The following is a 12,971-nucleotide window of genomic DNA, read 5'->3' as shown; positions in this document are numbered from 1 at the left end:
TTCAAGGAAACATTTTTCTTTTATGAGTTAAATTGCTGTTACATTGCTGAAAGCTAAGTCAACAGAAAATCGGCGCCGACATCTAGAAAATTTATAACTGGAAAATCTAACTCGACAAATTCAGAGGAAAATTTCGGTTAGAATTGGACCATACATTGGTGAAAAATTTAGTTTGATGAGTTGCACGAATGGAATCGAATCTGTTGTTCTAGATAGATCCTTTATCAGATTTGTGTTGACAAATTGGCTATAATACCGGATGAAGAATAAAGCTGATGAGGAAATAAAATCAATTTCTTCAAACGTATATCCCACATATGACTTCATGATTAACTAGATTTCTTCAATTTAATATATCGATAATCCAATCATACTGTTAATTATCTTTTTAACGTAACACTCACTCTGCCAAGTATATACATATACGTACAATTACACATCTATATGATATGTATAAGGGACGCGTGGCATAATAAATTGGAAATGAGATTTAATAAAATATCAGGAGTAAAGTTCGTGTGACTGTGCATCATTTTAGTCCCGAAATTGACACAAGATATATTTGCGAACGTGGTTTATGTTACAGTATAAATACATGGCTACGCGCTAACTCACACTCGGCATTAGACATATATTCAACATAATAATAATAATAAGATATTTCATACATGAAATGTGTATAGAAATTAGATTATCATTCTTCATGCCTTTTACTTTGTGGGTACTGTACCACCAAATATGCCTTCAGTTCCAAATTTCATCAATCAATGACTATTTAGAACTACGGGAAGCTATCGGTTATGAAATTGTGCTATGTATGCTTTCAACTCAAGTGCGATGATGTATTTGTTGTAGAGAAACGTAAGTAAGAACCATTAGACCGACAAAGAAATCCCGATACACACAAATCGGATGGGCCACCGGATGTGAATATTATTAGGTGAAAATTCGAATATTAGAAGATCAATGCGATAAATGTAAGTATGTGTGAAGTGCCCTTCAGTAAGTACTAGATTATGGGTACCGACATATTTGATTTTAATAAATAGTACATGATGTCACTGCTTCCAAATTTCGATTTTAAAAAAGTGTGGAGGTTATAGCCTGCCCTGAAGCAACCCATGAAGGGTACTTTCTCGAACCCTGAGAAAACATCAACCAAAATCTGCGATCATTGAGACTCCGGCTCCGGTTCGTGCTCTCATTCGCATTAAAAAGCCTTTTAGCTTGCATCAGGAAAATAACTATTTCCGTCCGAGGTCCCAAGCTGTTCGACAAACGTTTTTTGGACTATTATAGTTTGCTTTACTAGACAGCATATCGATCGATCGAAGCCAATTGAATTAAGATTTTTAAGGATGAACTATTTTTAGAAGAAACCAGAAGATTTTATCATACAAAATAATTTATCTCGTACAATCTATGATATACATTCCCTGGTTTTGTTGAGCGGGTATTCGATTTTCTTATGTATTTTACAATATCCCCAGCATACGATACTCGATATACTTTGCTTTGTAGTGCAAAAAACCGACATCTATTAGGAATCGAATTACCACTTTAAGTGCTATACTGACTTATCTTACATATCTACAGTTATATATATGCTATACATGGGTTACATTGTGGCATGTACAAATATACAGTTAAAACCGTAGGTGAGGGAGCTTGTACTTTAACGTATGAAACTTTATTCTTATTGTAAATGTTAAAGTAAACTGAGAAAGAGCTATCATTGCTATATATATAATGGCAGTGAGATAAAGTAATATTTGCAAATGTACAGAAAAAATAGAGGTAATAGAGTAGTCGATGAGTGTGTACCCTATTGAAAGGAAAAAAGAACTTGATGACAACGGTTTCAAAAACTCAATTCCCATCGCTGTGTGTACATATGACGGAATGTAACATACTTCGTCTCAATAAAAACAGATGACACTTTTCATAAAAGACAGATCCTTACTGTCTGATATTTTCTTTATCTTCATATTTTGAATATGACCAGACAATGTAAGTGTAGTGGATTAACAACTTATGCTATTTTGTCACCTTTAAGGAAGTGCAACGAATCTATCTATATTTGTTGAACTGTCAACAAACAGATGACTAAGCCATCCTTATACGTGATTAACACGAATGCTAAGCATTTATCACATCACCAACAAAACCGTGCCATAAGACAGACACCATGTCGAACGGATAAGCAAGACATTTGGTCACTGTTTCGATCTGAAAAAAAGTAAATACTTCTTTCGACTTCGTACCTTTAGAAGAATCGAAAACTCAAGTCGCATGGGTACATTTAACTTATGAAGATTTGGAAAAACTTGGATTTGCCCACTTCACATACGTATATTATTTCTTGCTTTGTTCACTTTGTGGTAGCTTTACCATTACCTCAGATTGGCGACGACTAAAAAGAAGAAAACCATTTCAAAAGAGGACATAAGAACCGAGCGGGATCACTCTGATTGATCACTGGTTAATCAAGTTAATTAAAAAGTTCAAACCACCTCGACAAGAACTGCGTATCCACGCCACCTCGACAAGAACTGCGTAACTGCGTATCCACGCCATTAGTGCTGCAACAGCTTACGCCAGATTGAGCTTTTCTCTCCTTTGTTCACATATGTCAGTTTCTTGATTTGATGATTTTATATGAGACTGAAAACTAAAAGTGTGAAGGTCAACACAGATTAGCATCTAGTGTCATCGGGAATACGATATTTCTATTGTTTAATTCAGCTAAAATCGGTTAGAATCGATTTTAACAATAGAAATGTTTGTGGAGAGATGGTTTTCAAGGATTGATTATATGGACTGAGTTGCTCTAAAAGTGTAGGACGAATACCATGTCATTCGGAGTTTAACAACATCATTCACTTGTCATTAAAATCATCAAATATTCCCGCAATGCGAGAGCCTCCAGGCATGTTCAGAGACAATGGGAAAAGAGTTGATGGCGTAACACTTATACCATGGAGCAAGGGACAGTTATGGGAAGCTACATGCTCTGATACTATGGTGCCGTCCCACATTCATCTTTCATGTAATGGACCTGGTAAAGTAGCGACAAAAGCTGCCGGCGTTAATATGAACAAGTACAAAAAATTACTGGAACAAAATTACGTAATACTACCGTTTGCAGTCTGGTGTGCCGAAGCAATACAATTCATCGATACTTTAGGAAATTTGATCCAGGAACGAACTAGTGAAAATAGATCAAAAATGTACCTGAAACAGCGAAAAGGTATAGCAATTAATACAACGCACGAACGCTGCCAGAGTTATGGGCACTTTCGGTGAAGATCATAAAGGGTTGGATGAAGTATTTTATAATTTACAAAATATTTCAGAATAATGTTGTAAATGGAATTCAATTCAAATAAAAAAGTCCTCAGTTCCCAACTGACACTAGATGCTAGTGTGTGTTGGCCTTGATATTTATGTTAGGAAATCCGTTTACTTCAACTTTTTTGGTCCAAAATGATTAAAAAAATTATTAGAATCGAGTCCCAATAGCAGTTTGTGTAATTTTTTTTTTCATTTTATTTTTCTGCTAATGTTACTCGATTCTTATCACTTTTTTAAACATTTTTTACCAAAAAAATAGAAGTAAACGGCTTTCCTAACAGAAATATCACATTTTTAGTTTTCATTCTCATACAAAATCATCAAATCAAAAAACTGACATATGAACAAAGGAGTGAAAAATGCTCAATATCTAGCTGTTGCCACCACTAATTGCGTGAATTGAAAATTCATTGTGCTAAGGTCAGATGGCAGCGCAAGCTAATACCAAACTATTTCCAATGTGCAAAGCGTCATTTGTGCGGTGCAATTAAAGCGAAATGATTGGAACGAATGCAACGAACCAAATTTGAGATTGCACGATTGGTCGGTTAGGTTATTCTTAATCTGAAACGAGAAGCTATCCTCATATCCATCAACTTCATTCTATAATTACGACATCCAATTTTGTAGATTATGTTTCGGAATATGAGATAATTTCAAATGTCTTGTCAATTTCAGACACAGATATGTCAATTTGATCGAGATATAAATCTATTTGAAAATAAAATCAAATTGATTTCACAATACTCGACCGTGTATAATATTATGACGAAAAATACGAAAGCAGATTATTTGAATAATTTTTTTTTTTATTAGACAAACAAAACTTATCCTTTAACAAAAATTGCTTCATAATAATATTATGTCACTCCGAAAAAAAAACCACCACCACCATCATATAACCAAGCCCTCTCCTCTATCTCTATTTATATAGAAAATTTATTATGACAAAGGTAAAGACGTGTTCATATATATACATTTTATAGATCTCCCAATTTGTCCACAAGCAGAAAATATAATAATCTACCTTTATTTGGGTATACACAACATTTTACATTGTTCGAAAAACAACAACACCACCATCAACCGTATGTATTCGCAAGTTGAATGGCTTATTGAAAAACTTGACATACACCTCAAGTGTTCGGACACGTGACCAAAAACTCACCATCATTTGAATAGAGCTGGGAAATGATGGGAATGATACTGGTGGAACAGAGGGTGGAGAAATGTGAGGATTTTCTGTTTATATAACACATATTTATGTGAAACAGTTATTTTAGGGATTTGAGTACTCTATTTTTATCAATTGAGATCCATATTTCTGTTTTGAATGGAATTTTCTGTGTCCAGGGCGATGGACTGCATGACAACGAGCAACTATTCAATGAAATATAAAACTTGAAATATCTGGAATGATTGTGTTAGATTTTACAAAAAAATAAAAATAAATGATAAATGCACACAATGACTATTATACCAATTAAATCCACATTTAATAGCACGAATCCATTCCAAAAAAATTGTATAAATAAACTCAGTTATTATTATACGACGCATTTCAAATCTGAACACAGATAAAATGTGTACCTGCTGCCGAAAGAACAATTACAAGGAACTTTATTCCATTAAAAACATATTCGTTCATTTAATCAAAACTTGGAACAGTGGAATATCTCTCGTTCACAGAACAGCGAGTAAATTGCTTCAACTACAATTTACGTTAAATTGTGCAACAAAACGGAGTAAATAGAACACTTTATTTACCAAAATGGATGATTGAAATTGAAACAATGTTTTGTTGATGAAACGAAACCAATTGTATGCAATATAGATTCTTTACAGGTAATGCTAACGTTAATTGCATGGAGAAGTTTTAGATTGATTTCAAAATAACAGACTCATTCAGCGACAGGTTAGACATTTAATTTGGGTGAAAAGGTTTTGCACATTTTGCACCATCATTCTGTCTTTGGATTTGTTTTATTGAATCTGTATTTACAAAAACGTAAATGGTTTTCTGCAGCTTACTTTTCATTGATTTTGCGGCTACCAAAGGGAATAGAATATATACTATCAGTTGTTGGGCGACACTAAAGTGAGGTATTCGTATTAGATTTGTTGCTCTGGATTGGATTACATTAAATTGATTTAGATATCCAAAAGAAACGACACTACGGTCACATGTACTGAGCTCATTGAACATTTCCTTAAAATTTTGACAGTTTCGACGGTTGAGGAGTTCTGTGTTTGTCCTTTTGTACCGAAGAATCAGAGAAGAAAACACATCGGTTTCTCGTGTTCCAAACCATCGTTCCACATTATCAGCATGTTCCACATTCGTGTCACTTACTGAGTTTGGGATGGATAACTTCGGATAGTTGGAATTTCAAAAACTTACAAATTTGCAGTCAAACTTTCGAAATTGAAACTTCGACAATCGTGCATCGTGTCACAAGCAAAATGTATTCTCTGTAATAACCATAGCAATTACATGAAATGGAACGATGAAAATTTCGCTGTTGCAATAAAAGAATACATTTTAGCTAACAGAAAACATAAAACAAAAATCACTTGCGACAAACCCAGCTAACGACCTTTGGGAACAAGTTTCGTTACATTTCCAGAAAACAGACAATTGTTTTCCAGTCGCTTGAGTATCACGTTGCATCATTTGATTATGGTTTCAGTTCGGATGTAAGTTCTATGTCGTAGCACTCAGTCGTTACTTGAATATTGGAGATGGATTTTTTTTCTCGAAAATCAACATGTAAAGTAGGGAAAATATAAAATGAGTACAGATTGAAACTCAAGACGAGAATGCATAGAAATAGATAAAAGTACAGAAAAATACAAGAAACTGATACTGCGAAGATGCGACAGTATACTATTGATAACTTTGCAAAACCATTTGAGAACGTTGTCCCGAACGCGCACTTTTAATTGCGATGCGTATACCTACCCCAATATCCATTACTAAAAAAAATTATCTAAAGCGCTATGCCAACCTAGAAATTCTTTTTTCGACATATAGAATTCTATCATTTTCCCTTTGGAACCAATTTCCTATCTAGCGTAATTTACGTAACAAGAATACGTTCCACTTTCTAGGTAAATTTCTTGGCATTTCTCTAGCATTTCTTGGTAAATGCTTCACCCCTAGTCCTACCTCGAAGTTCCAAGTGCACATATAGCACATAAAACTTTATAGCCCCATATATTGTCCAGGACTAAAGATACTAAGAAAATGGGCGAGAAAAAATGCATAATCTTTCCAAAAATTAACGAAACAAATAGTCAGAATAGATTTTATCAACTTCTGGCAGCGAAACATTCTGAGGAAAACATGCTGTATCGTGCAGACACATTATAAAATAAACTCAACGGATGAATATCACAAAAAAATAAAGTCGTCGTGAAGTAACAAAGGATAAGTAGTGTAGAATGACTTTTACATGAAAAAACCACGATGAAAACAAAATGATATGATAATGACATTTCTCGTGAAAAACCATTTCTTATTCATGGTTAAAGTTACAATCGAGGTTGATTGCTTAATGCACTCCATCCGTGGTAATCTAGAGACGAACATGTTGTTGGTATTTTATTATTAAAATTAATTTAGCTGAACTTTTACATGATTTTGATGTTCACGTTTTGCAACAAACCTTATAAGACACCGTTTAAACATGACAAACTGTTTGGTCCATTAGCATTAACAAGAAAGCTTTTATTAAGCAATTGAGATTTCATTTTGGAACTGATATTTTAGTTAAAGATTCTTAGCATTTTTCTGATTAATTCGACATATTCTGTCTTGGATGATTGATTATGATTTATTGATTTCTTGAACGAAGGTTCAAATAATAATTAGATGCTGGAGCACGAAAACTGGATTTTTTTGTAAATCAACCATTTTAAGCATGTAAAACCGAAAACACACGAATAAATTTGCGTTGATTTTCCATTGTTTAGCCGATTGCAATGGAAAACTAAGCATAATTGTCCATCCGATCAACACAAAATTGCTGGTGTGTTTTCGGCCGAAGGGTGTGAATTATTCCCTTGACTGTAAGTCATGGGTTTTACAAAAACAAATACACCGTACATAACACGTTCACTATGACTAAAAATGTATGGAAATGTGATTAAAAAACGTTTAATGCAACAATTTTCTGCTACTTGTTAACACAATAACTTGAGTAAATCAAAACGGATTTTCAAAAACTTTTTTTTATTCGATGAAGCATTGAAATCCTCAGGTCAAGCTCGAAAATGGGTTCATTAATCTGAGAGTAGTTCTCGAAAGAAGCATTTTCTACTCTTTGTTAAAACGATTTGGAGTCTTATTATTTTATTTTGCCTTGCAAACAAAACCGAATAAATAGAACCAAAATTAATGAGTGTGAAGTTTGCCGGCAGAGCGAAGCGAGGGCTGCAATTCACACGAGTTTAAATTTAATTGTAAACATAGCTCAGACAAACAGTCAAGTGATCTGACCCACACAACTGGTGGGACCTAGTTATCAGGTTTACTTGTGTAGATGAGGGAGAATTGGACCTCTGTCCAAATTTTAATTTTGACTATTGGTATTATGGACCGCTTCTTCCCCAACTCGTCAAAATAAAAATTTTGAGGGAGGTGCATACTCTATTTTATATTATAATATACTTGCAGTTAAAACAAATACGAAACATAACTAAAACAATCGCATTTAAAACTAAAAACTAAATCTCAAAGCCTATACACTAGAAAGTAATCCAAAAGTTGATAATAATATACTCTTTCATGTCTTTGTTATGTGAGCCTTCCATTAACAAAAGTTCCAATGAATGGTAAAAAGCTCATATTGATAATATTTCCAACCTTAAGTATCAAAAAGTGATAATGCTAAAGACTCAATATTTGTTTCAAAAAGTACCAAGTTTTATTAAGGCAAATTTAATACGCCTAAAAGTATTCTTTGTATTTCACGACAGTAACTAGCGAATAATGAATAACAAGAATGTAAAAATGGTTGTTGTATGTGCTAAGAAAACTCGCATAATATTACTGCACGAAAAGTAGTATGCATTGGTGGTTCATCGGAAATATTTTGAATTTTACACACCCAACGACAATTCTAGACTGTAGATGTATAGTCTATCAGATTTGTGTGTATAACATACATAGAGTTAAAGTCTATAGGACTTGTGTGATAAGATGTATAGTGCAGGACAGAGTTTGATATCTTGAATATAGATGAGTAAAAGTAACCGAGGGAACTGGTACCTCATTTATATTCAAGTTGTCATATCAATGATAGCCCATAGGTTGCATTGTATGATAATGCAAACCGGAGAAATATTTACTAATTTTTAAAGGTTTGAATTTTGATTCTATAGGTAGTTTTAGGATGTGTATAAATAGGAAGTGGTGAATTTATGTAGTTATCGATCAACGACTAAAGATTATTGTACGGTATTTCCCACAAATGAATCGATGTAAAATCAATTCGTTTGAAATGCACACACAATTTTGTGTCTGTTTGCTGAAAATAGAGTCATAAAAAAATTGTTGTAGAACACACACCACGTTAACATCAAATTTGGTAACTTTCCCCTTTTTGTTTAACTTTTCATACTTTAAATTGAAATATTTGGAATCTTGTTTAAAAAATTATCGAACAATTTAACAAAAAAACTCACCTCCATGTTAAATTCGTATTTGGCCATTTCGGACCTTGTATCACATAACGCTTTTGTCGTCCATATTTTCTTCTGATCCTATTGTCAGCAGAAAACTCTGTTCTGCTGTCCGTTCCAGACGGAAAATCGGGCTGACCACATCTTGGCCGTTTCATTAACTTGCGTGTCGCTTCGTCAATTATACCCGTTTCGGGTATATTTCCGAAACGCTGTAACGCTTTTATTGCACTAAATAATTGTGTTTCTGTCCGAAGATTACCCGTTTCTATATCGGACTTCGGTAAGTATCCGAAATTCATTAAGTAGTTTTGCTGAAAAGAGAGAAAATTGAAATTCTATTAGCGTTTGGTTTAATTGAATAAGTTCTTCCTGAAGTGAGTTAAAGATGGGCAACAAAGCATTATTAATGGCTACAAATTAGAGTTCATTTGATCATATTATGAAAGGAATGCATAGCGAAGTTATCCACCGATTCTTCAACAGTATCATATCATCTCTCAAGATTCTTAATTTTATTAGTTGCATGGACATGCTAGGAGAAGAGCATGGAGGCCCATGCATTTATGTCGTAAAGACAGGAGTCATGATTTCTTGGTGTTAATAAAACACACCACAAATGCAATCGTACGCGCACACACTTTGTTTAGACACTATGAGGCATTTTGACGTTAGAAAAATAAGTGTTCGTGCTAGGAGTAGTTCTATGTTGCGCGTCAAAAATACCTGCTAACAAAAATGTAAATTTCTTACGTCACAATCAAAAATGCTTGCGTATGAATTCTATTGTCACTGATATCCGGCCAATGTTGTATATATAAAAACATCTCATTTGCATAATAATCAAATTTCCTTTCGTCTCAGACTATACAATGTACTATAAGCGAGCGGATAACTGTTGGAATGATTTGTTCATTAGGACAGTCAGACTGGTGAGTGATCATATTTTTTGTTACAAAATCGTAAAATAACCTGAAATATCGATTCATAAAAAAGGTTTAAATTTTTTGTCGATGCAAACATTCTGTTTAAGAAATATTCAAAATACGACAACCAAGTAGGTACGTTATCACCTGTGTAAAGGTGACGAGACATGTGCGCAGTGCAGCGAATATATAGATGAAAATAGATTGCCAAGAAAACAACTTTTAAATCGTCTAGGACATTTAGGACAAACATTTAACATAAAAGAAATCACAAATTGAATGATTAAGTCACGAGGCGACTTTTCGTTTGTAAAATCAACGCTTTCAAAATAATCGTCAATTTCTCGTGAAAATAACGAAGTTCCAATGAAACTCATTTCCAGTAAAAAGGCGAACCGGAAAGCTGCATATTGAACCAGGTTTGCCAGTAACTTTATAATAACATTTCATAATTCATTGTGCGTTTTTGCATCTAAACGTACTTCTAACAATAAATTCTAGTGTTAAGAGATCAGTTTGTTCTCTTTTACACACAATGCAAAGATCTGAACCTATTAAATTAGCCATAATTAGATAATTTACTGACTACAATCGACATTTTGTAGCCATGTGTGCACAGTGTACACAGTATATTGTGCACAACATAAATGCATATTTTAAACACATAATCTTCTTACACATTACGAGGTAAAAAAAATGAAACTGACTGTGCAATTCATTTAAAATTAAAATGATCTGGACAACTACATGATACCCAAACAGTATTCAGAAGTGAGAAATGTATAAATTGTTTGTGGATAATGAAATGGTAAACATTGAAAAATGTTTTCCTCTGAAATATTTAAGCAGAAACCGACTACTCAACATCCTAACCATATTAACGATTTTAAGATCAACAGTTTCTCAGCGTTTGGTGTCTGTTTATTTTAAAAGATGAAAAAAAAAACGTATCCAACTGAATATATAGGTCAATTTGAAAGGTCTCAGTTTGAGTCTAAGTGTAAATAAAGAAAATATTAAAAAATTCTACCTAAAAACCGATATATTATAGATTACAGCCTGATACAGTAGCAATTTTCACACCTTCACTATAAACAACTTGCAATGTTATTTTCATTTTATATTTTATGGATATAAATAAGTGAAGTGTTTGGATTGTTCGTGTATGTAGAACACTTTTAACTGGAACAATTAAGTGCTACACTCAAAACAAATTCGCATATATAATGCGGCATATTATGTCTGGTAAAACACATATGATTGTGTCAAGCCACCACCCATGTAATTAGGCGATTGTGTACAAATTCAGGAGTAGTATCACTAAATCACTATTCACGTCAGATATTAATGGTGCAATTAACTTCCGCTCCCATCCTTAATTAACGAATATCTCTGAGAATATTCGTAATTAACACTTGGTTCAATTGAAACTTCCGTAGACAATTGAATTTTTAAAGAATAATTAAAAATTAATTGTGAAATTCGATGATACTTACAATTAAATAGACGGTTTAACAAATGGTTTTTTTTCGGTTTGTGCAAAGTTTTCACTCGCTTGAGTTTAAGAAATGCTCTCCAGTTATCTAAAATATAATCGCCGAATCTAGAAATAAATTTTTCACAACGCAGGCGAGAAAATAGCTATTTTCTCCCCTCAGCTGAAAATCTCAGATGACTAGTGGCTCTTTGCCACAAGCAACACCCTCGAAATGCAATTTCCAACTTTTCTTCCCTGTTTGAACAAAAAACTATTCTTAGATTTTGCTGAAGTAGCCTAAAAGTTAGCTTAAGAAGTTACTTAAAACACTTACGAGGATATTAAGAGGCACCGGCACTTAGCTAAAATTGTAGCCTACATTTGCGTGTTTCGTATTTCATTTTTGTTAATATCTTTTCATCAGAATCCTTTTTGAAAAATGTACGACTGCAATTCCGATCACGAATCTGCTAGCTTTAAATAAAAATTAGTTTTGGTTGTAGTCGTTTGATCAGCTCTGAGAAAAGTGAGCAGTTTCATGAAATTTTCATTTTCATTTTCATTTTGTTCTCAGAGCTGGTCAAATTGTTACAACCAAATCTATTTTCTGTTAAAAGCTAACACATTCGTGTCGGAATTGCGGTCGTACATTTTTGAAAAAGGATTCTGATGGAAAGATATCATCAAAAGTAAACTAAAATCCTGTATTTAAAAATCGCCCTAATGTATGCTTTTCGGAAAAGTACCGGTGCCTCTTAAGTGCGTGTCACTCACATAGACAATTATAGACTCGAAGTTCACGAACAGTTTCTTAAGGTCTAGGCTTCAATTTTTAATAAAACATTTTTCAGTGATTTGTGAGGTGATTCGTAACAACTATTCATCTAAATGGGACTCTAATTTTTCCGTGAATTGTCGACTTGATATAATGTGTGGATTTCAGATTGTGGTTTAAAAATTTCGTTTTTCGTTTCGATTAAAATAATTTAGGACCATCATTTGTGGCTCTGCAGTGATACTACTCGTAGTTTTTCCCTTTCTGAATAAAAAAAATTGTTTCTGCCAATGCACAACTAGACTGCGTTTATAATTAGTAGGACATTTGGCCACTGTTTCGATTTGAGGGAAAATTAAGTAAAATAAGAACCTGTTACTGAACGAGTATACCTATATACAACAAATTAATTTCAGTAAAATCCTTCGGTTCAAGTCTTTGTTTGTTTTTCTCTACCTATGGCTTGGATAATTTTTGTATGCTAAAGCCACATGTCGGTAAATTTGTCATAGGTGAATATGGAGGTAGTTGTATGTGAAGAATTTACTTCACGAAATGACCACCGTATTCAGCATAGATGCCAACATGTTGCTGATCCTGATCGACTCCGAAAAATTACATGCGCAGCGCACCCAGACACGCTTCAAAATGAAAGCGTCACCATTCAGCTCCGAAGATTTGTGTGGCGTTAGTAGAAAATTTTTGAGCTAACCACTGTCCATAACGCTAAGATATTTCCAGCACACTTTCCAAA

General features: G+C 33.7%; 1 protein-coding gene across 1 annotated transcript in view; it reads right to left on the bottom strand.

Annotated features, from left to right (window-relative positions):
* LOC119071391 (matrix metalloproteinase-2) overlaps positions 1 to 12,971 on the bottom strand; it is a 128,963-nt gene that overhangs the window by 86,791 nt on the left and 29,201 nt on the right. The window contains exon 2 of the mRNA XM_037176267.1: positions 9,043 to 9,353. Within this exon, the coding sequence (XP_037032162.1) occupies positions 9,043 to 9,353 (311 nt within the window). The remainder of the gene's footprint in view (positions 1 to 9,042; positions 9,354 to 12,971) is intronic.

The sequence above is a fragment of the Bradysia coprophila genome, assembly GCF_014529535.1.
Source record: "Bradysia coprophila strain Holo2 chromosome IV unlocalized genomic scaffold, BU_Bcop_v1 contig_144, whole genome shotgun sequence".
NCBI classification, from domain to species: domain Eukaryota; kingdom Metazoa; phylum Arthropoda; class Insecta; order Diptera; family Sciaridae; genus Bradysia; species Bradysia coprophila.
This window is presented reverse-complemented; position numbering and strand designations above follow the sequence as displayed.